The sequence below is a fragment of the Aulostomus chinensis genome, chromosome 9 (genome assembly GCF_037954235.1).
Source record: "Aulostomus chinensis isolate RoL2024-O1b breed Wild chromosome 9, RoL_Achi_v1.0, whole genome shotgun sequence".
NCBI classification, from domain to species: domain Eukaryota; kingdom Metazoa; phylum Chordata; class Actinopteri; order Syngnathiformes; family Aulostomidae; genus Aulostomus; species Aulostomus chinensis.
Genome location: NC_141328.1, coordinates 23,764,350 through 23,791,646, shown reverse-complemented (window position 1 = coordinate 23,791,646; position 27,297 = coordinate 23,764,350). Strand labels below are relative to the sequence as shown.

The 27,297-nt window shown below is 42.6% G+C and overlaps 2 protein-coding genes across 7 annotated transcripts in view; both read right to left on the bottom strand.

Annotated features, from left to right (window-relative positions):
• The window catches only part of gpr153 (G protein-coupled receptor 153), a 34,532-nt gene extending 15,238 nt beyond the window's left edge, over window positions 1–19,294 (bottom strand). The window contains exons 1-3 of one of the 2 annotated variants that reach the window (XM_086214391.1): window positions 18,862–19,294; window positions 4,888–5,003; window positions 4,382–4,778 (exon numbers count right to left, since the gene is read on the bottom strand). In XM_086214391.1, the coding sequence (XP_086070517.1) occupies window positions 4,382–4,755 (374 nt within the window). In that variant the 5' untranslated portion in view covers window positions 4,756–4,778; window positions 4,888–5,003; window positions 18,862–19,294. Of the gene's footprint in view, window positions 1–4,381; window positions 5,004–18,861 lie in introns of both variants that reach the window. The other variant, XM_086214390.1, reaches the window with a different exon arrangement.
• Window positions 19,295–24,604: 5,310 nt separating this feature from the next.
• acot7 (acyl-CoA thioesterase 7) overlaps window positions 24,605–27,297 on the bottom strand; it is a 46,504-nt gene continuing 43,811 nt past the window's right edge. For all 5 annotated transcript variants that reach the window (XM_086214388.1, XM_086214387.1, XM_086214389.1 and 2 more), the window contains one exon: window positions 24,605–25,090. In XM_086214388.1, coding sequence (XP_086070514.1) covers window positions 24,992–25,090 — 99 coding nt within the window. In that variant the 3' untranslated portion in view covers window positions 24,605–24,991. The remainder of the gene's footprint in view (window positions 25,091–27,297) is intronic.

The following is a 27,297-nucleotide window of genomic DNA, read 5'->3' as shown; positions in this document are numbered from 1 at the left end:
AATGCTACTTCTGTTTCATATCCTCTCTCATTATAATCATCTGAATTATATGAAATTATGTATCTCATATTGCATTTTCCTACACACACAAAATGACAGAGGGCAACAGTAGCCTTTATCTTCACGCTGTGGCTTTGTGCAAGGACAAGATGGTCTTGTTGTCACTGTGAGTAATAATGCTGGCCTATCCTGAATATGCCTGCGGTACATATGATAGGGAGGTTACATCACCAAGCTGCTGGAATCTATTATCAGAGAGAGGGTTGCAAGGGGGTGGGGGTGCTCCTAAGAGATAGTGAAGGCAGGGTGATGAGGAGAGCTGCCGAAGCACAAGGTTGGAATTCATAATTCAGGCCTTCAGCGTGTGTTAATGTCAGAGACAAGGCAGCCACGCTCGCTCAGCAGGGCAAACATGGAGGGACTTAAATGAAAAATGAATAGCAATTACACGGTGCATCACCTGAGCTATCACTTCACCGTATCATTGTTAGAAGGGACTTGATATCAAGAGGAAGAGCAGCTGAGAGGAAAGTCAATACTTCCAGACAGGAGATGAGAGCCAGCAGAGTCAGATGAGTGAGGAACAGACGGGAGAGATAAAAGCATTTGTGTAAAGGCCGATATCGCCATGAGGGCATCAGCCAATAGCGACAGATGCTGAAGCAATATAGATAGCAAGATTGAGCATAGATTTATAAGCACGTTTGCATATTTTATTTGAATGTCTGTTTGCTTATCTGTATGGAGCTGTGAAACTGGCCAAGCTGACTGTGGGCTCAGCGTCCGCAGGCATGATGCCACAGGAAGTACAGTCGCTCTCGTTTTTTTAACAGGGCAGTGAGAATGACGCAACACAAGACCGATCCTCACCACTAGTTACTGACCCATTTAGATTATTTGTGTCTTTTATATGTGTTTTCAGATTATTGGTTCGAGAAACACATTCATCATCAAACAGTCGTCTGCTGTGTTGCTTTACAGCCAAGACCTCTGAGGTAAACCCAGTTGGTTCATTTCCTGCGCTGCAGGGAGGACGCAGACTACACTAGAACATACGCACCGGAGACTCACTCACTGGCTACTCCGGCTTGGTCTGCTGGTTAGAACGCGAATCAATAATTTAATTTTGCAGCTCTTCAAGACTTTCCAGGTGTTATAAGGACCGAATAGGCCCAGTTCTGATCGTGAAACGAATCAATGTGCAGGGTTTGACATTCCATTCAATTTATCCATTGATTTACAGCCAAAACATCAAAGATAGGCATCAGGTATTGTCATGACATAATGTTCTGCTGTTGCTTTAATCAACTGTGCCTAACAGCGTACAGTAGTGAGTAAATGAATGACTGTATGTAGAGGCAGTGAAATCTTTTGTCAGTTTAATCCTACCGTGCTTTTTTTCTTCCTTGTTTTTTATCTCTACTATTTCTCGATTTTTGTCCTTTCTTCTTTAGCCTCTTTGAAATATTTTAATATCAATCAATTATCTTTAATCTCTAGTATAACAGTATGGGTTAACAGCAATCAAACTCTTTTTTTGTTTTGATGTTTTAAAAATATTTGGTAATTGCTGGTAGTCCAACCGTCTCTTCATTTTAATTTTAGTAATTGTAGATTTTCTCTTGTTCTATTTTATACACACAAATATGGGCACATAAAATATATATTTAATTTCAGTGAAGCTATCATCTTGTATCATGACACATAAAATAAAGAATACAAGGCTAAAAGTCATCCTCTCACAATATTCCTGCTGTAAACATGTAATTTTCTCATCAAAGCTTAGACACATCGCTGTGTCTTATGAAAATGAGATAATGGCTGCAGCTTAATAACAATCAGTAAAAGACATGTCAGCGTGGCCCTGGTGTATCCCAGGCAAAAATAAAGGAAGCAGCAATTTTGCTCAGAACATCTGAGTATGTGTGAACAGCAGATGTCTTTGGAGTCTTACAGAACCAGAACGGTGTTACTGCAGCAGGGTGCTGCCTGCTGATATGGGCTGAACCTGATCTTTATTATTCAGTGTTACTTTGCAATAAAACTTGCTGCTAGGGGCCAAATGAGGCTGGAGACGGAGCTGGCAGATGCTGCGTCTAGAGGGTGTTACCCCAAATAAGTGTCATAAGAAGATGTGTTGGCAGGGGAGATTTCACCTGATGTAGCAGGCGGAGAGGAAACGCTAATTTAAACATCCCATCAGAGAATCCCTTAACCTGGGGTTTAAATTAGCCAGGGTTCAGTTATATTTCAGATGGCTGATATACATATCGGCCCAGTTTTGCTCAAGTCTAATCTTCACTCATTATCTCTAATTTATGGTAATGAAACAAGGCCGAAACTGGCTTTTCTAGATGATTCGGACTTAATACACAGCATTAACATGTACTTTTCATTTTGTACAGGATGTGAAAATCATAGAAACTTCTTTTTATGATGACCTGTCTGCTGCCTCTGACACTGTGAACCATCAAATCTCCTCTCCACACTCTGAACTCGGCATCTCAGATCTCTCCTGTTGTGGTTCAAGTCCTACCTCACGGGTAGGTCCTTCAGAGTGTCATGGCGGGGAGAAGTGTCTGAATCACATGGCTTATCGACAGGGGTACCCCAGGGGTCAGTGCTCAGTCTTCTACTCTTCTCCTTACACACCATCTCACTCGGTGCAATAATCTGCTCCCATGGCTTCTCCTACCACTGCTATGCTGACGACACTCTGCTTTTCCTGTCTTTTCCACCTGAAGACACAGCTGTCTCAGCTCAGATATCAGCGTGTCTGGCTGAAGGAACGCCACTTTCTGCCCAAAACTGAGCTCATTGTCTTTCCAGCGTGTCCCTCCGTTCAACCACAGATCAGTGGTCTGCTCGATTCAAATCAACTTGTGCCCACAAACTCAGCCAGAAATCTCTGTGTCATGATTGATAACCAGCTGAACTTGAAGGTACATGTGGCTCGGTCTTGTCAAAATGCCCTCTATAACATCAGGAGGATCAGACCCTACCTGACACAACAAGCCACACAGCTTCTGATGCAGGCCCTTGTGATTTAACGCATTGACTACTGCAGCTCTCTCCTAGCAGGTCTCCCTGCATGGACATTTAAACCTCTGCAGATGATCCAAAATGCAGCAGCACGTCTGGTCTTTAGCTTGCCCAAAACTGCATGTCACATCTAATGTCTCTTCATTGGCTTCCAGTGGCAGCTCGAATCAAAGCTCTTCTTCTGCCTACCTGGAATCCCTCATCCAGGTCTACACTCCCTCTCAACCGCTACGGTCTGCCTGTGAGAGACAGCCGGTGCCTCAGCCCAGCATGGTTCTAAATCTCTAGCTAGACTCTTCACCTCTGTTGTTCCATGGTGGAATGAACCACCCAACTCCATACGATCCACAAAGTCCCTTTCTACTTTTAAGAGACATTTGAATACTCAACTGTTCAGGGAACACCAAGGCACTTAAATCTGACCACTCTCCTCTTTGTCCTCAGGGGCAGAATGAGTCAGAAGGTTTAAGACCCAGCTCTTGGTGGATACTTTGCACTGACAATGTTGATTATTTAATGTGCTGAATGATTAAATATATTGTTAATGTTGAATTATTGGTTGTGGTCAGTTGTGGTTACATTATATTAAGAAAACAAACAAAAAAATGCTGGCACTTCTTCTGCCACTAGGTGGCGCATTTACAAATAAATAATAATAAACACATTTTGCATTGGCTTGACAATGCTGTGGAGCTTTTGGTGAGGAATGAAAGCGCACTGCTGTAAAGGAAATAGATGCATTGAACATAAAACACAAGAGACAAGAATGGCATCATTGCTAAACTGACTCCTGCACACTTATGTTTTTTCTTTTTTTAATCATTGTTCATAGTCAATATTGTAATTGAAAATGAAATTTGATCTAGTTCACAGCTACGCACTAATCTTATTCAATAAAACACAGACTGCTTCAAGTCCTTCCAGGCACCTACCACAAGTTATTTTGGGCTAATTATACCATATTATCATGCACATGAAAATATAAAAATTGCATGTTTGATGACTTTGCCTCACAGTGAGGTTTAAAAGCCACATTCCCTGACAGCCTCACATTCCAAACACAAGTATGTTAATGATGTACAAAGTATTTCACGATGAGATTTATCAAGAATAACCCCAGCATTGTTTCAGGGACAATATTATCTATAAATGATGTTTTCATTGCTTCAAGGCATCATTCAATTCACCTGTAATATAAATATGAATCTCAGAATCTCAAAACCTGGAAAATTAGATGCCCAACCATCTCTATCTCGTTGTGACGCCATCTGATGATGATCTGGATAGATGACGCCAAATAAATCTGAAAGGGTATAAAGGGCAAAATCAGGCATCTTACCTGTAGTTTACAGGCCAGCGGACCATCCACATGCGATGATAAGAGAGGGAGGTAACGGAGAAGCAGGTGACCAGCGTGAGGGTGTAGAAGGTGGAAACAAACATCTTGCACAAACCCTCGTTCCACTCGTAGTTGGAGTGCTGGCGGCGCAGTGTTATGACACAGTACATGGTGATGGGGATGGCCATGTTGAGGATGTGAGTTCCTGCCAGTGTGCAGATGAGGAATTCCAGCGGCTTCCACTTTTTCTGCTTGGCACTGACGCTAAGGATGCTCCAGGTGTTGGCCAGGATGGACACGCCCGAGCAGACCAGCCAAGCCAGCGTGTTGGCATTAATGACATCATCCTTCATGGTGGTCACCTCATCCACCATGTTGGAGCGGGGCAGGGCAGAGCCTGGGGGGCCGCAATGAACTGTTGGCAAGAGCAGGTACACGCGAGGAGGAGGAGGAGGTGGTGATGGGCAGGAGGGGATGCAGGGCGTTGGGCGAGGCAGGCATCCTACCTGGGTCGGCGTACTCTCTCCATGGGATGGTCACGGCGGTGAAAGGACATGGTAGTGGCACAACACAGTGGGGGTGGGGGTTTAGTGCGAGGGGATGACAGATCCTGGGCCGTCGCCTGGAGAGGAGGAAAGACACAAGAGGAGATCAGAAACAGAGGGGGAGATGATGTCATGAAAATTATATTAGTCAGTCCAATTCAAAATAATCCTTCATCAAACATAATCTCTCATCCCAGTGAACTAATTATGCTAATCACTGCACTTTATTACTGTTAATACTGAGAGTCATTCGTTTCACGTGGTTAAGACAGAACTGTGATCAGCCGGGCTATTTTTAAAGGGCTGCGAGCAAAATGACGAAGCGCAGCATTAGGCGAGCGTCATTTGCAAGTGTTTATAGAAAGGAAAAGTAGTGGGGTCATAAATACCCTGGTGGTCTTCAGGTGATGATGTACTAACTAAAAAAACAAAAACAAAAACAAAAACAAAAAAACTACCGAAACCTAAAAATTTGGGTTATACAAAAACTGCGGTGAAATGAAATCAATAAATATGAAATTTGCAAACAATTTGATGACAGCATAATTTATCTCATCAATACACATCACAAACAAATCTTTTTACATAACAATTAAAAAGAAAGACAATGTGATGTTTGCTGGAGTCTGTAACATACAAGCACGCTCCCTTACGTCTGGAAAATAAGATGTCGAGGCCATTGCCTCTTCGCTGCACTGCAAATGCTTCATGTACAGTTCAGCTCATGACACATTTTACCTTCATAAAAATATTTTCAGCTCCTCCATGATATTATAAACATCCCCACAAAGTCTGTTTTATGAGGGCCATTTCCTACATAACACAGCTCCAGTCGGGGAATCAGTAGCAAAGAAAGCCGTATGCTCTGCCGCTGCGGAGTAAAAAAAAATGCTTGGCAAAGTGAGGGCACGTTGTCACATCCATTTCCTTTCTTATGGCTTGTCCAAACACCGACGGGCTGTGGGCAAGACCCCTGAGAAGGGACAGTGGAAATGACAAGCACCGCGTCATCCTGCTCTCAATGATCTCATCCTCCTCTCTCACAGTCATACCAGGTACATTAGCCCTGATCTGGTTTAGTCCTGGTCAGGCTGCAGCTATGCTAAATGCTACTAAGAAACCTTTGCTATGGCAGTATTGGGGCTTAGTACTACATCAGTGATATATGATTATAAATCCTCCCATGATTTTTTTATATCATCTACATTGCGGTGATACAGGTACATTATACTATGTATCGCTATTGAATCATTATTTGTACTTCAGTGAAGTATTTTCACAATATTTTGTCCACCCTGGGGTTACATCATGAATCCTACAAGTACAGGCATGTGGATTTTCACTGGAATCTTTTTTTTTTTTTTTATGAATTCTGTATTCGTTAAATTTTTCGCAGGCTTAACTGGCACTTTGTTACCTCCACCAGGAAGGCTGTGCTTTCAGTGGTGTTTGGTTTTTTTCCCGTTGTTTTTCGGCAGGATTACACAAAAACTATGAGGCTAATTTTCAATAATTTTGGTAGTCGGGAATTTAAATCATTAAACATAACAATGACGATAATGATTTAAGAAACATTATTTGATTTGGATTATAGTTACACTTTGCTGTTGTCACGTGATGTGCAGGAACGTCATAAACAATTAAGTGTGTCTTTTCCACATCTGATCAACGAAGGACATAATAATTGCACCACAGGTCACTCATTAGTCTGCTCCTGAATGCAAAATCCACATATAATCAGGTTACACCACTGTCTCACTCAAAGAAACACACACACACACACACACACACACACACACACACACACACACCACACACACACACACACACACACACACACATACACTTGCAGCTTTAATTAGGGCCATGAAACATGTTCTAAACATCTACGTTTGACCAGCTTGCAAGATCATGTGCTAATGTAACTTTGCAAAAAAGAGTAGTACTTTACACTGATTATTCTGATTATAGTGTTAGTGGAAAACATAAAATAATGAGAATTTTATCACGAGTTTATATCAGTCCCACCTATCTTGTAACCATATGCACCGAATCAGGAGAGGAGCCCGTAAATGGATCATGAAAACTTCCAGACCCCGCAGAGTCACACCAAAGCGTCTGACTCTTCTTCAACTTTTACCAGAGAAACGCAATTAGACTCAAAGTGACTTCTCAGTGTAATATCTGAGTTCTGTTCCAAACAAAATACACAGCTGAGTGAACAAATGGTAGTTTGAAGTGACGCCAAATTGACTTCTGTAATGCCGTAGTGTGTCATACTTGGAAAATTAATAGAGGCTAAAGCACAATCTGAACTGGCTCTTACACTGCCTTTCTCTCTCAAATTAGATGAGCTAAAGCAGAGCTGATCACGCTCAGCTCCCGTTAACGGGGAAAGACAAGGATTTGTCACGTTATGTTGTTATTATGCTCTAAGAAGCCTCTCAAGGTCAAGTCATTCTGTTGTAACGATTCAATGAGGAGCCAAACAAACCGATAAAAAAATAATTCTATAAAAAGATAAATGTATCCAACTAAAATTCACTATGGAGTTGATCAAAGAAAACACACTGTGTTAAAAGGTGTTATCACACCATCAAAAAGTAAAGAAAAAAAAACACATGAAACCAGGCTGAGATATAAAAAGATTCATAGCTTTGATCCAGGGATCCCCAGGTGGTTGCGATGGACCGCAGTTCAGTTCATTCATTTCAAACTGAACACCTCAATAGTGTCACACAGAGCGCCGCAGCTTGAACCGAATCACAGTCTACCTGAACTGGTGTCATGTGGAAAATATGTTCTGTTTTAGAAACAACAGCAGATGCAGGAAGTTGTGTTCCGTGCAGCGCAGCACCTGTGCGATGCTTGTTAACTCCTTCATTCATCCTCTCCTCCTTCCTCACATGCAGAAATACACAATACCCTGTCACCCTGACATTTTTGTTTTCATGCGTTTGTCATCTGTCCAGACAGCTGTTTAACAAATTTGTGAGGATATATTCTCTCAGCTCTGCTCGTGTCTTTTCCCAGTTGGACCACCACAGACCAGAGAAATTCTGCTGAAGTGAAAACTGAAATGCAGCCAACCATTTCAGCGCTTTTCCCGTTGAAACGTCCTCCCACATGCTCGTGTAGATCCCAGCTACTCAGATAGACTGAACATCACCATGGCTGCAGTTTGTTCCACAGAATAATTAGCTGAGGAGCAAGTTCTGGGTCTACTGGATGTACTTTATGAGTCACTTCTAGTAAAGTTTTCACCTTAAAGCTGTGTTTTGTGAGCTTTTTCAGGGATTTCCATTTGCTTTAAACCATCAAGAATAGCCACGCTTATTTAGCTCTTATCTTGTGTATCATTTAACATTGTGAACAGCTACTCACGCTTCTATTCACGCTGTGGATCAGAGGACAATCATCTGTATTGCTTTTAATCGGGAAGAAAATATGAACATCTGTCAGTGGAAAGAGGAAGAAGTGCTGATTCCAGATGTCTGGCTTCTTCTATCTGTGTGATAACGAAGTCAGTTTTCTTGGGAACAAGATGAATCATAAAAAAACAGTCATAAAAAAATTATTACAAGTATGGACATTCCGGGTATGTGTACATTTCAGAGAAATAAATGATTAAATAAACACAAGGGCCCCTGTGGTTGGCCATGTGAAAGTAAAATGTCTCCTTCAGCTTGTTAGTGTGGATTTTATTCATGACAGACAGAAAAACCTGGAGAATAAAAGCCTGAGATAAAACGTCCATTTAGGAGATGAATTATTACATTCAGCTTCTTTTTAATCAGAGACTTTTTGCTCACTTAGTTGTTTGCCATGGTTCTATTTGACAGGTACAGTATATGATATTCAAGTTAATAGTTGAGTCCTTCAGTTCAAATTAGATGAATATAGTATTTGGTTAATAGGATTGCCGACGTCCCCTAGTTTAATATCATGCATTTAAACCTCCCCCTGCACTCACGGGCTTCACAACTAAAGGAAAAAGAGGGAAGAAGTCACAGTACAAGGGTTGATCCCTTTCTTTGTGATATACCATCAATGAGAAAATTTGTTACAACTGAATTGCTTAAACAAATCTTGTAAAACTGCAGATTTAGAGGCACAGCAACAGCATGCTCCATAATCCAGACAAGTCATGGTTCAACTTGTTTTTGTTCTTTCAACAGTTCCCATTTCTGTCTTTCCAGCTGTGTTTGTGATTTACCAACAAGGCAGAATGGAGGAAAATAAACTCCAGGCCCTTCGAGTCCTTCTGCTTGGGTGACTCATGAGGCTCAAGAGGGACAATGGCAGCTTTTCTATTAAATACAAGGAATGGCAATTAAGTTATTCCTGGATGCTTACAAGCAACTGCAGTTCTTCTACCTCTGGGAGAAGGTTGAAATACTGTGGAGGGTTGAGGCCCACAAGAAATGGATGTAATTTTCAAAAACTGCTGTCAATTCTGAAAACACGTTTGCCTTTCCCCCCCCCCCTTCATTTAAACAGTTTAAACTTTTATTCAAAATTCACATATTCATGAATGTGTTGATCATATAAATATATCAAATTCACTGTATGCAAGCCTGGGTAGTCCCAGCTCAGTATTAATATCTCTGTGTTTACACCCTCTGTTTGAGCATGGTTTTTAGTTAAGCCACATTAGACAATGTACTGGCACGGCAATCAAAAAAGTAAATATGTTTTTTTTCTCTGTCTATTTGGATCCTTATTAGTTTGGAACAGAGGAACAATAAAAAAAAAACAAAAAGAAAACAGCCGAAGATGAAGGTGAATTAAAGTTTGTCTTGTGTAATAGAATGACGTAATGAAGGGTTGTACAGGACAGAGGGAAATGAGAGAAGAAGGTAGGGTCTCTTCTTGTCTGATGATGAAGATGGATGTGTTGAGAACCACATGGCTACGTTTGTGGTGTCGTTCATAGTTTAATGGAGGTTTCGGATGTGTGGTAACAGTGGAAAAGCCCTGTCCTTCACGATTCCTCTTCAGAATGTGATTAATAAGCCTTCAAACGGCACGCACAGAAGCACTCATTTGTTTAATTGTCCGTTGTTCAATTTTACAGGAGAATTCTGAATCATAAAATAAGCGGTCTCCATTTTTCTCTTTACTTTCTCCAAGCTGACTTCACCACGGTAAAAAAAAAAAAAAAAAAAAAAAAAATCTGCTTCCCGTAAAAATCCCATCCGGAGTGAGAGAAGGTGTTCAAAAAAGATGTCTGTTTAACTCACAGTCACAAATCTCACTCGTCACAGAGAATATATTTCCATTGCTTGACGCATTTGTCTTCTACACACAATAAGACACATTTTGCTCCATGTTCCTCCAAGTCATGGGAGCAAATTCCAACTTCCCCACTGACTCTAATCCAGAATGAGACCTGGATTTTCAGGAGTAAAACGAAAGAAGGGGACGTATTTGCCTCACTGTGTTTCCTGCATTCTTCTGACTCTCAGGATAGGTGATGCCAGTTACTCTGAGTGATAAACCAGAGTTTGAGATGTCTCTTAGTCTCATCGAGTACAGACTAAGCAGTTAACGTTGCCATGGCAACGTCAACTGCAGTTGGAGCATCCAAGCCAATTTGGATAATAAGAGTGCTTCTCTGTGTTTGCATAATACTAGACAGACGGATTTTTGTCACTCTAACTTATATTATTACTCATATTGCACTGTGTAATGTTGTAGTAGCAGTAATTGTATGAGAAGTTCTTTTATTGGTAGTAGCAGTAGTGGTACTGTGGTAGGAGCATTAGTGATAGCAACAGGAAGACCAATGGTAGTATGATTAGTGGTTTTATTTAAACCACTGACTGAGGGCCTCCTAACCATCATTCAGCTAAAAGCTCAATCACCCACAATCCCCTGGGCCTTCAAGCCAAATCTGTCCTCCACACAGGGGAAATCAGCTCTGACATCACAAGCAAATGCTTTCTCTCTCCAGCGTCAAGATATTGAAAGTTAACTGCGTGGCTGAGATTAATTATGCTTTATGAGACAGAACCAAAACCAGAAATGTATCATGGCCACGTTACAGGCATTTCAGACATAATTAATGTGTATTTTCCCAAGCATGGATGAACTGTTTACCTCCAAGTGTAAATAACCACATAGAGCCGGGGTCCAGCACAGTAAATAAGTCTGACCTGATGAACTCTGGTGGAACAATTCAACTTGGAACAAGCAGGCGCTTCAATGACGTTTCACTCCCAATGAAACTTTGCTTTTCTTTATGATGAAAACGGGAAGCGATAGAAACAAACGACTAAACAACAGGAACAATAAGCTTACAGTGTTCATTATATTAGCTCTATTACAGCTCATTTGAAGAATAAACAATGCCAAACATGAACATGACCGTGCAGCTTCTGAATCAGCAAGAAAAAAATACAAGAGAACTGCAAAACGGCTTGATAGTTCACTTGTGTGCAATCCTATCCTTCCTAACCTGAGTTATTTTGGATATAAATTGGCCTGCAATAGTTTTTTTTTTGTCGAGGGGTATCATAAATCATACACCATAATGTATCTGTCAATGACACCATAAAGACTGACAGATTGATAGACTGTAAGCAAATGCTTACAAAAAATACCATCAGCAGAGCGGAGGCCTGGTAAAAATGCTGTGTGGAGAGCTGTTCTTTTCCTCTCCTGGATGACTAACTTAGCAATTTGCACATCAGTCACTTTGTGGACTGCTCGAAAAAAAGAAAAGAGGAAAAAAGGAGATCATACCTACTCGTGCCTGATCGTGAACTCTAATCAGCCAAGACACTCGGAGAAATGTGTATCGACAGATTTTGTCAGGCGTGAAGATAGAAGGGATGACAGTGTCTGCCTGAGACCCCAGCAGTAATTAACTGGAAACCTGTTCTGAGGAACATGGTGATTTTCAGGACACTCTCAACCACATGGTCAGTGTGTTGAGTGTGAAAGACATATGTGGTGCTGACAGACATCAGCTTCAAATTAGCAGCAGCAAGAGCAAATAGGGGAGTGGGCCTCTTTTATTTGCTCCCCGCTGTCAGAGTGACGCATGGCGTCTTGTTGCCCCGACTAGCCAGTCGTCCCTGGAGCTGTGGGAGGGGAAAATATTGCCCCGGGAGCCCGCACAGCCTCCCCCCTGAGCACAGTGTTTAACATTACATCTCTGATGCTTACACATGACATGTGCTTACTTTGAAAGTCAAGTCAAGTCAGCAGGAATGCTTCTCTATGCTTCGCATTTGCACAAACACTCGTGCAATGGAACGGCTCAATGCAAATCCAGTCCAGCGCAGCGAGCTGGGTCAGGTGTCTCGAAAAGGGAACGTCATGTGTAATCATTGTCCCGTCTCATTACAAAGCAATCAGAAAACCCTGCAAGTAGACTCCTGTTCTCTTTTCATTTCGATTTTTTCTCCAAACATCCTGATATGTTTCTCCAGTGAGGGCTCTCTAACGTTACTACCTATTTACATTCCTGAATACTGGAAGTTTGTGTTTGGTGACTTAAAAAGATCCTTTTTTGGTCGAGGTGTGGATTCAATAAACAAAGGGGACATTTTGCAGTCCCCAGGTGTCTGAGCTCTGAGTCACAAACATCTGTTGTGGTTTCCACTTGCTGACGATCCAACCCAGTATCATCATTAGTGGCTAAGTGTTGTGTCAAATATCTCCGGGCGATACATGTCCACATTCAAGTGGATCGACTTATCTTTGCAAAATCATAGAAGAGAGAGTTTGACAGAAAACAAACAGCAACGGTGTTCGACGTAATTATTGGTCGTGTCAACATTTTCAGCCGTTAGAAATTTCATGCACATGACTTACCAGTCCAGATCTCAAACTCTAAAGTTACATTCCTTTAAGACCTTTTTTTTTGCATGAACATGAGATAGTTTGCAGGCTTTTGGTCAAACTGTAGAAAAGTGAATCATCAGTGAGTGAATGAAGCTTTTTTTTATTTAAAGGGGGTTATATGTTAAAAATAAATGAATAAGTACAAAATAAGACAAGAGTGATGTCAGCAGTTCAGGTGAAGGCCATTTTCTTCTACTGGAGTCCATTACAACTGGCTGGTATCAATTAAACTTTGAAACTTCGATACTGACCCTAGACTCACTGATATAGAAAACTTCTGAATGATACCCAGTCCTGTCAGACACTCCTATCATCGAGGGGGAACTCGGATGTGCCATGTTTACAATGACTACTATGAAGTTGACTCGTTTTTCTTTCATTCAAATAAAACTGGATAGATGGCATGCAGAGCACATGCAAGCACTTAAAGGGCCCTTGTTTAAGCATGGTGCAATCGCTAGTTTCAAGCTGGCACGAGACATTTTCACGCCAAGCGTCCTCGCCCTTTACCAGCAAATAAACTTGCGCTCCACCTGCAGGTTAATGAGGTGCGGTGTAGCGCAACAATGGTGCATTGCTAATTTGGAACACCAGAAAATGTTTGTGCCATAGACCAACAGGAGGCTGGTCTTTGGTCAACAGCTATGTGTGAAGGGCCATTTAAAGGGTGCATCAATCAGACGAGCAGACGCGCGGCATGGCATTGCGGTTTGATGGTGATTGATGATGATCATCATCTCTCTAAATATAGCAAACAGGGCCGGACGCCAACCCAGTGCCACTGCTACTGGAGTAGTATGATTTTAAATACTTGTTTGTAACCACGAGTTGTCATTTTTAAGTTGTGGAAAATGTGGATCGCTGCTGGGTTCCTGTGTGAAGGCCCATGTTTCACCACAAGCTCGTCACCTGGTGTGCTTGAGATTGAGACTGCTGTTCTCTTATCGTTTCACTCATGTTAGTCCCGCGTTCGTGAAGTGGAACAGGAAACTGTTGTTTGCTTCCTGTTCTGGTTATAACTGACACGTCATAACCATAATCAGGGTTGTTTGTTTTTGCTTTCGACCAAACCAGACCGAAACCATCGTATTGACATCTCAGGAAATGCTGCTACGTGTTGTTTTTCTGAGGGTAACGGCAGATAAAATTTTCATGATGTTGCTGTTGCTCATAGATGTGGTCAGTTTACACGTAGGACCCAGAGAGAGCAGGCAAGAGCCCTCCATCACGCTTGGAGGGATCCAGTTGTCCCCCAGCTCCCTTCAGCTGCCTGGAAGGTTACTGCAGCGTCTCATACTGCCTTACCAATGCTCTCATACCAGCGTCTCAGCAGAGCATTGGAATGTTTCGAATGCAGCCAGTGGAGCTAAAGCTTAACAAGCTAAACGTCCAAGCAAACGTATGGTGATCCCATCAAAGTCCCACAGACCACAACTCATTGTCATCCCAATCCTTCTCATTAACTATAACTGACACGTCATCCTCATCTCCTCAGATCAGCCACGAGAACCATGACTAAACCACCATCACACCATACATGTTACTTCATTGCACCAGACTGGATTCCTCATGGTGTATGTTGCATAGCAACCACCTCAATTACTGCATCAGTTATTGCATCAGTCCTGAGGACATTTAAGTGATATTTCACCCGAATTTGTATTTTACTTTCAAGTCAGTGTCTTGAATTCACAAAGACGTTGAATCACTTCTATGTGACTCCAGATTTGGACTCCAAATTGTTTGCGGATTAATTGGCATTCAACTTGGTAAGACGTAGATTATACCGAACGATGTGATTGAGTGTTTAAACTGATGTTTTTTGGACAGCTGTGCTGTTGCTTGTAGCGCGCCATAAGCTTCAAGCTAAATATACGTGGATGACTCTTTCTGTAGTCTGGACTCACACTAAAGTGACGCAGCGGTGAGAAAAGCATCTTTGTGAGCTATTTGTGAGTACTTGAAATATAAAATGAACTTCAACAACAACAATGTAAGACCATCATTTCATTCATTATTCACTTCATTTAAATGCACATCTTCAATTGGTCCCAAAACAATTTGGGGCAACATAGTGCCACAGTCCAGTTTTCAGTAGCTTGGATGTTTTCCAACTCTGACTGAAAGATCTTGAAGACACAGTTAGCGTTGTAAGTGGAGGCTAGCGGTTGTGAGTCGTGAGAGAGGACAGCTTACGTTTCACATACGGTACCATGATCTCCCCACAGTGAGTTACTCCCCATAGCTGCTGTCAATGGAAGGTCTCTCCTTACGCCAGATGACACCGGACAGCAACTTTATGCAAAGGCACTCATACTCAAGGACTGAAACAACAATAACACGTTGTGAGCGAATGCCCCTTCCGTTTAGTCACAGCATTTCACTCATGCACAGCAGGGAGGCAGTCGGAGTTGGCAGGCCGTTCCCCGACCAGAGGAGCTAGACTCAAGCCCCTGTGTCAGCCCAGCTCCACTCACATCCACTTAAGTGAGTCAGTCAAAGCACATCAGCCGCAGTCATCAGAAGACAGTAGCGTAAGCTCTACAGACGCTCTGCGACCTTCACCTCTGACCTTTTAGGTCAAATAGGTAAGCCGAGACTTTACATATACTGAATCAATGCTTTTGATTAATAGTCCTCAATTTGTGTGAGTGGAACCAAAACTGAACACTTCTTGACTCGTGAAACAAAGCTTGGAATGCATGTTTGAAAAGTTTAGCCTGTCCTTAGCTGGGCAGGACAGAGAGCTGGAAATCTGCTCTACAGAAGTTATCTCATATTACTGATGTATTAGTCACGGACTACCAAGTCAAAGGATTGTGAATGTTTTATGTATCATAAGAGGCAGTATCTCAAAAGGGAGACCCCTGTAGAAAATTAGATTTCATGAAATTCCTTTGATAGATGATAAAATGAATTAATGGGTAAAACTAAGGGAGTTTATCCTTTTAACACATCAACAAATAAAGGAGGAATTTTTGTCTGTTAAAAGTTACTAAAATGTTTGTAAAAAACATGCCATTATTTCGAACCTTTCTCAACCGAGAGGTCTCCATTACTGTCCGTTACAAGCTGCAGCGACGGACATCCGTCCTCCATCTTTTCTTTGTCATTTTCATTGTTTTGTTGCGTCTGTTCTTGCTTCATTGGGGTCTTCATTAACTGCACAGCTCTGTCCAGTTCTGCCTGCCGAGGCGTTTTCATGGTCCATATTTCACGATTTTCACTGACGCATTCGCAATCTGCTGATGGCCTTACTGGCAACTAAAATGCAAATGAAACACTTGGACACGAACCAAATTGTAGTTCGACTGGGCACCAGGCGACTGTGACAGCTCATGTTTTATTTGGTCTGCGTGTGATTGGGTCTGATGACGCCAGGCTGAACTGTAGATTTACTCGGTAGCGCATGATGACTTATCGAGGTAGATCGCATAATTTAATGAAGTAGTTCTCAATTTTTTTTTTCAAAGACATCTTGCTCCTCCACCTCCACAGATGCTGCTAGCACCACCAAGATTAATGCTAGCTCTGCCAGACACGCTACTCGATGCTGACAGGACTCCCACTCCAGATGATATGTACTGTACTTCCTGCTGCTCCCATGGGTCCGGAAAGAGATTATTTCAATCATTTATTCATACTGCCAACTCCCTTGTATTTTAATTTTTGCACTACGTTGTTGTAATTATGAGGACGCATGTTCTTTTTCATGGGTTTAAAGCTGCCATCTGCTCCAGCAGTGTGTCCACCTCCTAATGTGCTCCAGCTACTTCTCGTGACATGAAATGCACATCCCATTCTTGAAGCGGTTGTATAAGCATCATAGTCATCAATACTACTTCCTGGATCAGATATACTTTGAAAGACAAGTATTTGAAGGAAGTTTTCAACAACAATATTGTTACCTATAATGAAACTCTGGCATAAAACACACACCAGTTTTCAAAGCTGCAATGATCACCACATCCTAGGTCCCTGTTAGCCTGTTATTAGCCCTGTTATCATACGGCGGTTAGATGACGAAGGCATCAATCCATCACTAATGAGCCAGGTATGACTGGCAGGAGGTGATACAAGACAAGTTCCTATCCGCGGTGCAGCCTGAGCCTAAATATGAAATATCACTGATTAAATACCCCTTCAAATACAATCAGAGGCTCAGGTCTTTAGGCTCAGAGATACTCGACATGATGGAAGGAACCACAACCACTGACAGAAAAATTGAAAACTCCGGTTGTAATTGTTTTTTGCAGTGACAATAAATGGAATCGTAAGTGTTTTTCTCCGCACAATAAACATAAAGATGAAAGCCATCAAGACATTCACATTGGGCAGCTGCTCCCAGAGTTACTGAAAACATCCACAACCGACATTGAGGCTGGTTAGAGAGACTTCTAAAACCGTAGTCATTTGCTGGTAAAATAAAGCTGTAAAAAGTTGAAGCCATTTCAGTCGACATTATCGGGCCTGTGAAACTATGCAAAAGTCAGCACGGCAGGCAATCTTGAACCCGTTCTCTTAAATATTACATGTAATCAGGGTAAAACAAGCTCCCGGCACTGACAAATCACAGCCACGATTCCTTCAGTGCGTTTGATTTTGACAAACAACAACACAGATTACAACAAATTAACTAACGCTGCATTAAAAAGGTCACAACACGTTGTAATCGCTCTTCTTAGTTGTGTGACTAGCTTGTCACAGAGTTGAATTTTCCATCCTGTAACTCTAGAGGCTCTCTTCCTGTTTATGTTAAGCTACCTCCAGCTATGATCACTGGGCACCATATGGCAGAGGGTTTAGAGTTTGTCACAGAAGCAGACGCGCTCCCAGGTGATGGAACAACGCCATCCTGCAGAGACGACCAAAATACGATTATTCACCTCTAAACAGGTGGACATCTTATCTTGTAAATACTAACACACACACACAAAGATGCATGGTATGAGGCTTGCTGTGGTTGAGTGTAAAATAGAACAAACAGTGTGAACGCAAGCTAACATGGTCACAAAATGACAGAGGCAAAAGTGTGACAAACAAAATGTCACACATGCCCTGTGAAACTCTGCGCTGAGGCTTTGTGGCGTAGCAGCAACTTTCTCTGAGAGGCGAAAATGTTCCGTGGCTTGCACGACCGCCACTTTCTGAACTGTGTTTGCATGCAACCCACTCCTGTTTCCAGTCACTAGTGGTTCTCCTTATATGAGCACAGGTAACCTTAAACAGAACGAAAACAAAAAACAAAACAAAACAAAAAACAAAACAGGAAAGGAAAACATAATGATTATAAGATGCTGATGCACATACAACTTTAAATATTTGAAGCAGATTTAAAATAACTCCTCAGTTGCTTCACTTCTGTTCATTATTTAGCTTACAAGCAGGCTGGAAAAGATGTTTGGAGGATGAATCATTGGGCCAAGTGTGGGAGTTTTAATAAAAGGTGTCAACATGTTGCCAAAAAGGAAAAAAACAAAAAACAAAAGAACTTTAAAGTTAGAGTGGATGAGAACCATGACATCATAGCTGTTTGTTTTGTCATGCTGAACAATTGGTTTATTAGTTTTTTTTTAATTATTAATTATCAGTGTAACATTCCCAGTCAATACGAACAAAAATTGTGGGCAAAAACGTTTAGGAAATTTCCTGCATGTATGTTTTGAATCTGTGAGATTTAGTTGTTTGTTGTTGTTGTTTTTTTTTGCAGGATTCTCAATATTTGCGTCAGAAAGAGTCGATAGAATTAAACAGCGTTAACGTAGAGTTTATTTCCCAATAATCCCGCACCTATAATCACCTCTCTTAATCCAGCCTCTTCTCACCCAGCTGGAATATTTGTTATCATCTTTCAGTCCGGCCGTTTTTTTTCCTGATCGATAAAACAATAATAGTAATAATAATAATACAATCATCGAAAAAGGTCAGATTGACTCCACAGGAATGCTGCGAGAGTATTTACATTTACACACTTTCATCGGCGTCCTGTCTCAGCTGTTCGTGTTTGTTGCCACCTGTTCTTGTTCTAATTGTGATCAAAATCAGCTGATTGAATTATAGATTTTAAGCGTCTTTTCTTACCTTTCACGGTGCGTTCACGGCTCCTCGCTGCTCATCTTTCCAGGTTGGGGGGCCGGGGGGGCGGGGTGAGATAATATTCACGTTGAGATTAAAAGTGGCTTCCCAGCATTTTCCCTCCAAAGTGAAGAGTGTCGACAGTTGAAGGAGTGAAAATGAAGGCTGAACCTTGACACATCACATCAGCGCACAGCTGTACTCCGGAGCTCGCTGCCCTCTTTGTCTCACCGGCGGCGGCGGCGGCGGCGGCAGCAGCAGCAGCAGCTGGGGCGAAACATCACCGACCAACCGGCGTCAAATTCACACTTCCTTGAGCGCAGGGCAAGACCCGAACAGCGCGCGCACACTTTAATTCGAAGCAAAAAGGCTCAATTCTGGCGCTATTTTTTCCGTCAGTTGGAGGAGAGGCGAGCAGCGTGAGGGATGAGGCATGACTGGTGCGCGCTCCCGACAACACAGGCTCGTCCCCCGGACAGACGCTCCGTGGCCGTGGGAGTGAACCGCAGTGAGAAATAATTCATGGAAAAGAGGTCGGCTATTTGACAGAGCCGCTCCTGCATATTGTACATTTGCTTTGAATAAAAAAATAATAATTATAAATAAAAAAAAATAGGTCGTTTTATTGCTGCCAGTGAGCGGGCGTGAAAGGTCTCATTTAAATGATGAAACCAGAGGAAGAAAAGAGCAAAGTCTGGATTCACACGTTGGATCAATGTCAATGATCCCTACATAAGACGGTGCTGCTGCTGAACCGAACCTCCCTACCATGACATTAAAGCACGTTATTCATGCTCCTTTAAATGGGCCCTTTGTTATGTAAGACTCCTGGGTGATTGTGTTAGAGCCGCTTCCCTCCCTCAGGGCTGACATTGTACCCAGTGAGAAAACTAATAGGCCCTACACAACACACAGACACACAAGAAAAGTCCCCGGTGCCTGCTTCTTATTATTTCTATTTATTTGTTGGATGGTCTGATGAGCATCCCCGGCCTCCCATTCATGACTCCACACTACCACACCTGGGAGCTGCAGCAGAGCTCAGCCCTGCAGGTTCGGCTAAAAATGCCTTACAAGAACAGAGAGTGAAGCGGGGGAGAACATTCCCCCAGAGGTGAGCCAGTCAATACCAGTCTGAACTCCAGCGCTCCCCTGGGATCATCCCGACATCACGTAACTGGACTGCTGGAGAAGCAGCCCTCTCTGTCTAAATAACTGCTGCACATTTGCAGGGCTTGCAACATTTGGCCAGGGACCTCTGTGAGAGGGGCACTAAACAGCCAGCCTGCAGAGAAAAACACCATTCCAGTTGAACCCTTGAAGCTTTACAGAGAGTTTCAGAACTTTTAGGAATATTGATAGAACTTTAAAAATAAAAGATATCATCTTTTACTCTGTGGGTCGTAACTCAGACTGTTATGTATCTTCTTTTTTTTTGAATACAGCAATTGTCATTCCAGCGTTAACACTTCAGACAAATACCTAACAGAATGAAACCAAAGTAAGAGGATCTATCTGCAGACCGTGGGGGCAGACGTCTTGGCCTCTGCCTCCAAAACCGAAAGGAAGTCGCGTGATCTCTCCGGGGGGCTATGGTGACGGTCGGGTCGGGTTCAGGTCATTTACACAATAGCAAAATACAAATTCTGTTGACTAAAATAAGAGCATGAAGAAGAGAAATCTCCAGCAGGGAGGTCACGTGACTTCCTGTCAGCTGCGGAGGTCTGCCACCCCAAAGTGGGACATAAATGTTTCCTCCATTATATCATCCCTAACACATCTCGACTGAACTGACTTCCTCTTCTTCAGTTTTTTTGATGGGCACGGGACTGTTTCTCCCTCTGAGATAAAGAAGAGATTGGTTTGAAATACCCCCGACTAAAAATGTCACTTTGTCCTCCGGTATCCGTGTCGACGTGACCCAGGTTGTGAGAGTTTCTGTCATGATTCATGTCACCGTTGAGATTGCTCACAGATTGGGCTTTTAAAAACGTAACTTACGCGTATTCTAATACTGTGATACAATGTTTAGAACCCAGTGTGCTGCTGTTGTGGGGTCTTCTCAGGGCCCTGTTTTGCACGCTTACACAGGCTTCCCTCGTTCTCCTTTGGAGAGCTTAAACTTTCAAAGGTATTCCACAAGCAGAGACTCCTTTGATGCAGAAAAGAGTGGAGGAACCGAAGATCAAGCTGTGAGGGGAAAGGAAAAAACGCTCCTAGTTACTTTTGTGTACATGTGCAGTAGTTCCCCCTTTTCTACGTAAACATGAGATATTCAATCACAGATCATCAAGGCTCCTTGAACAGGGGAATTTGTAGATTTCAGTAAATCAATTAAACATTATGGTTACGGTTGAAATGTTTGATTTGATTGTACATTTAGATATCCAGGCCAAGACATCCTCTGGCGTTTGCTGTTCACTCTTTATGGTCCTATTATGACAACAGGAATGTCACTGAAGTTGAGAGACAACATCCACAACTGGATTGTTTCACACATTGTGTTTGGATGAAGATGAACTCAAAACAAAAGAAAAAAAGCTATAAAAAGATGTTGCATTTTGCTGCTTTTACTCTTCACAAGAGCATTTCAGGGTGTTTTCGACTTGGAAGAGCTGGTCTCAAACAGAGCCGGTCTCAAACAGAGCCGGTCTCTAACAGAGCCGGTTTCTAACAGAGCCGGTCTCTAACAGAGCCAGTCTCAAACAGAGTCGGTCTCTAACAGAGCCGGTCTCTAACAGAGCCGGTTTCTAGCAGAGCCGGTCTCAAACAGAGCCGGTCTCTAACAGAGCCGGTCTCAGTCCAGGCAGCAGCTCTCAGGTGGAGTTTGATGATATGTTCAGGTGTGTTTTGAATTTTGCACACGTGAAAGCAAAGCGATCCAGGAGGGAAACACGTCAAGTCGGCCGTCTCATCAACAGTTTCAGACCAGAGCAAATGGACTACAGCTGTCAAAAAAAACAACAACAAAAAACCCAACAATCCTAACTTGGTGGACTAAAAATCTGCACAACGGGTTTGGTTTGCGTGACTTAGATTACAAATGGAAACCAACGTGTCTCTGTTCTAAAAATCTCATCTCACTCCCATAGATTCTAAAGTCAGATGGAGATATCTGTCCACGGAGATGAAGTGTCGTTTGAATCAGGTCAATTTTGGATGAGGCTTGAGATTTGGGGTATGATGGTGCATAGCCGAGGACTGCCGTAGCCTGTTCTGGATGTTTAATTTATGTACCAGCACGTGTTCATTAGAAGTGGACAGGGCACAAGAGTTCATGTTTGTTAGAAGAAGCTGACTGTCCCTCTCTCGCCTCTTCTGTGTGATGCTAGGTGACCTGGAAGTAAAAAGTAACAGAAGGCATTCCCGCCCACTGGCTCCTCGGGCACCGGGCTGCCCCCACTCTCACTGTCAGCTCCAAAATCACATATCACATACACTCTCTCTCTCTCTGACACACACACACACACACACACACACACACACACACACACACACACACACACACACACACACACACACCAGCTCTTTAATACTTAACACTGTTTGAAGGTCCCACTGATGTGCTCTCGTACAATATGGTGTCTACTTTTTCACGTCCTTGCAGGATTACCACACTTCCGTGTGGAGGACTTTGTGTGCTTTACAGTCAGAAGTCGCCCAGTTTAGCAGTGCTCCCAGCAAGGTCCCCTGTGGCTGGAAAAAAAGAAGGGAGTTTCCAGGCGAGACACAGTACGGACCATCACCTACTCCTCTGCAAGGAAAGCCCTGTTGGCTCCAAGCCCAGATAACAGAGGAGGGCTGAATGTAGGACTCACATCTCTGCACTGTGAAGGTGTTCCAGGAAGCACAAACTGCAACAGCTTTTCAAAAAAACAAACAAAAAAAAAACTTATAAAACAACAACAACAAAATAAAACATGTTGTTTGACCATTCTGTGTGCGAAACTTGCATCTACAACCCGTGCCAACAAGCGCGGTCTCATTCAAATATTGACAGGCTTATTTTCACAGGTGACCTTGAAGTATAATGTGGTTCAGGCTTCCTCGTGTGGAAGTAAAGCTCCTGCAGTCAAAAAAGGACCGACGATGAAGGTGTTCCAGAGATAGGTGCACAATGAGGAGAAAATGTGAAGCGGGTCACCCTCACAACGAAAGCGCAGCCTTCTCATGGCTGCCTGGCTTCATTTTTTCACCCCTCCTTCCGAGCCCTTAATGGTTTTTCATCTGCACGTGGGGATCGCTCATCTCTTAGGTAGCCTTGTCAGTTCCTGCACGCAGGGAAACATCAGTGACAAGGCTCCAAGTCCCTTAATTGTGATGTGCAGACACAAATGGAAATGTTTTTGCCATCATTTCATTATTTTCCTGGATGGACTTCCTCTGATGCTGTTATCTTCGCTCTATTAAATGCATCTCACACGTGAAGGGCATAAAAATTACTTTCATTTGTGATGTCATTTAAAGTTGATTTCAACATTTTCATGCCTTAACCAGAGGGACAAGCATCTATTCCTCATGATGTCACGTCTTCCATTTCAAGACCGTTCTGCCATATATGTAACCATGGTTACCATATTGCATCTCTATGCATCATTGGGAAGTGAGACTTTTTTCCTTTTTTTTTTTTACCCTTTATAGAACATTGCATATCTGTGCTGATGTTGTAGATTATGTAGATGATCTTGACTAAGATTATATATCCGAGTGGTCATGTGACATCATCTGTTATGTGTACCGGCTCCATGTATTGTGTTCTCTCTCCCTTCGTACTCCTTTTCCCACAAGATGCCTCAAATTCACCGGGGTTAAAAATAGATGTATTCCCCCGGTGCAGATTGAACCTAACTTTATTTTCGGGGGGGGGGGGGGGGGGGGGGGATGAAAAGCACAAATGCTGGGCTGGAGGGACTGAGGAGGAGGAGGAGGGGGAAAAATAACCTTCAAGATGAAATGACAAATCAGTTTCCGTCTGTGTAAAGGAAACAGTAGGAGGAACAAAGGTCCAAACAAGAGGCAGTTAGCTGAGGATTCGACCTGTGCAGCTGTCTGTTCTTCACAGCGCACTCTCACCCAGATCGACTCTTTTAATTTCAGCGTGGTTTTGATCTCAAATTAGTTCTTGCCATCTGTTGCGCTCCTCTTGAAAAATCTGATTCAGGTCTAAGAGCGTTCTCGAAAACACACACAGGAAAACTGTTTTTATGAGAGGTCAATCATCATCGTTTTCAGTCCTGAACAGTCCCAACTGGCTGCCGCTGCCCTCAATTCCGTAATTCTGCTCTTTCTTTGTGCACGACATTTGCAAAGAGAAAGATGCATTTAAATACATGTTACAGAGCTGGTTCAGGCTCCTATCAACACCCCACATCTGGACACAAAGGGAGTGAAAAGGACAAAGGACACAAAGACCAATGTGGACATGACGATTGAGCAGGAGAAAGGAAAGCGAGCGTGCAGTAAGGCAGAGCAAAGAGTCAGTGTGACAGAGGAGGAGGGGGAGGTGGAGGAGGAGGAGGAGGGATGGGAGGATGGGGGGGTGAGGGTGCAGGCGTGGGAGGGATGTGAGTTGAGTCAAAGTCCCCCGAGCTCCCCTGATTCCTCTGTAAACGACAGTGCTGAAAAGATGGATAGCGTGTGCCCTCTCTGCCAAGGCATGCCCAAGACAATGACATCATCATCATCATCATCATCATCATCATCATCATCATCATCAAACGAGCAAGGACATGAGGCGAGAGCCCCAGACTCACGCTTTGGATCTTTTATTCATTATTATTCATTCACTTATTCATCATTCTCTTTGCATTCAGTCTATTGCTCTGCAGTCACACTGATCATGTCAAATCTTCATAATTAAAATGGTGTTAAAACCAAAGACTTCTCCTGCTTCTGTCAGCTTGTCATTGTTCTCTGATCATGAACAGACACCACACATCAATAAAATAAATTATCTTCCTTTCATACATGTATACAGATATATGTGAACACCTACAGCACAGAAGAAAATAATCACAGGTTTACGTTTAGAGGAGAAGAGCAGGACAGTGGGCTTTTATTCCCTTTATACTGTGTTGTGTTGTGTTGTTATACTGTTGGAGCAGGCGTTCCGTAGTGGCGAGCGGTGGCAGCGGGGTCACTGCTGACGCTCCCTTGCTGCAACTCTCTTGGCTTTATTCTGGAGGTAACGCGCTTCACCCTCCTTGAAACGTCTCTGCTCCTCCTCACCGTTAATCTGAGGGGGAAAAAAAAGAGACACATTCATCATTTTCACGTTTTTCTTTTCTGTCAGCAGATTTTTTTAGAAAGCATAAAGAGTTTTTGTGTTACTTTATAATGAGCAGACACGAAACCTAATATAAAAGGCTTTGGAATTCTGTTATTATATATTAATCACTGAATTGAAATCCGTACTGCTGGGACTGACACTGGGGGAGGCTCCTAAACCATATTGTTATCACTACAGGATCACGCCCATGTCCTAGACCAAAAAGTGGACATAGTCGCTGTGGAGGGGTAGCGACATGTCAGTCACAAGGTTGCCATCCTTTAATTCAAATAGCAAAACCTGTTATTAGATTGACACGATCATACAGCTTTAGCATGAATTGCACTTTTTGGTATTGATAGTGCTAGCAAAAGCAGCACTTCCTGGTATACTGATGCTATGCTATCACTGTTTTGAGTTTTCTTTGTTGACACATTTCTCCTTCATTTGGCTCAGATCGGCTGCTGATTCGCGGGAGTGCGCACTTAAGAGCCTGCAGTTTAATTAGACAGTTTGTGATTTAAACAGCAATCACGCCACCAGTGACAGTGTCAACACTTACTTTATGACGCCGGCCATTTTTCCACTGAGGAAGCTGAAGATGCTTATCTCAAAACAAGAGAGCAGGGCTTTGTGCACCAGCATTTATGTAAAATGCACAGTACAAGTGACATGCATGTATAGAGGCTCTTCAATCTGCATGCACGAGGTGGTGGGCTGCTTCCAGAGCACCTGCCACTCGGGCGTGCTCCGAGTGCAAAGCTGACAGATGGCGCCTTAACTTTATGGAGCGAGCAGGGTGGTAACGGATATGACAAAACGTCATAGCGGGGACAAGCCCAGGGGTCACGACTACAAATGTGATGAGAATTTAGTGACGCTGAGCTACAAACAGAACACCGATGGGAATATCCTCTCTGTGGAGGAGGCTCAGAGGAGTACAGCTGCAGGACTGCTGCTTATAAAACCGTCAGCGTACTGCTCAGTCAATTCTGCATTTCCCTTCAACTGAAAGTAATGGATAATTCCAGGTCATTGACTTTCAAAGAAAAAAAATAATACCAAGTTTCATCACAGTTCCCAATGTTTCCAAACACCAACAAGCACACCGCTCAACAAAGTGTTACAATCAGTTTTTCAAAAGTGAATATCTGCATCTGCATCACATCGTCACGCAGAATTGTGGACACTTTTCTCATGCGAAAGACATAAACTTAAGCTCATAGATTTAAAACCCACAAATAGATTACGTAATATTTGTCAAACCCTTTGACATACGTGGAATATTGTTGAGGCAGCCATTTTTATGTACAGTTCAATACGAGCAATCTGCTGCGCTCATATTTGACCAACATCCATAAATCAATTTTTCCATTGCTGCATATTTGGTTTCAGACACAACCCCTAAACTGAAATGGAAGCAGGTATTTTCTTTTGGTCTAGGAGACCAGTGATTACAGTAACTGCAGCCATGTTGGAAGGCAGAAACCTACCAAAAACATAGTCTTTATCGATATCAAATCTATTTCTGAATATGTTTTGAATTGTTTGACTCCAATATGGAGAATCATATCAAGTTAGAGAGAATGAAAGTTTCCAAATGAGCATCTTCAGCATTAGCATTAAACAAATCGCACGACATTGTTGGAAACTAAAACCAAAACGAAGTTTATTTCAAGAAAAGCTGGGTTTTATCAATCTATTAAACGTGTACTGGATATCATCCTAGTGAGGACAATGACAATAGAGCAGGATTACAGGACAGTTCAAAACCTGCAAAAATGTTCAAGCAGCAAAAGATTATAAGATAATGTGACTAACTAATAACTGTAAAAATTATCAGTGAGTTTCACCTGCTGGTCTGGCAAAACACTCTCAGTGGATAACTGATTAGAAGCCCCTCATTAATGTTCTAAAGGCAGTTAGTTAAAGTTGTGTAAACATTTGAACATTTAGCTCAATGTGCGTGTGTGTGCGTGTGTGTGTGTGTGTGTGTGTGTGTGTGTGTGTGTGTGTGTGTGTGTGCGAGAAACCATTGGTGATAAGCTTTGTCATCACACAGAGATTCAGGTGCAGCGGTAAAAGAGCAAACAACGGAAGAAATATTCTGAAGGCACAAACTCAAACACACACACACAAAGAGACATGGCTCAGTAATAAAGACAAACAAATCT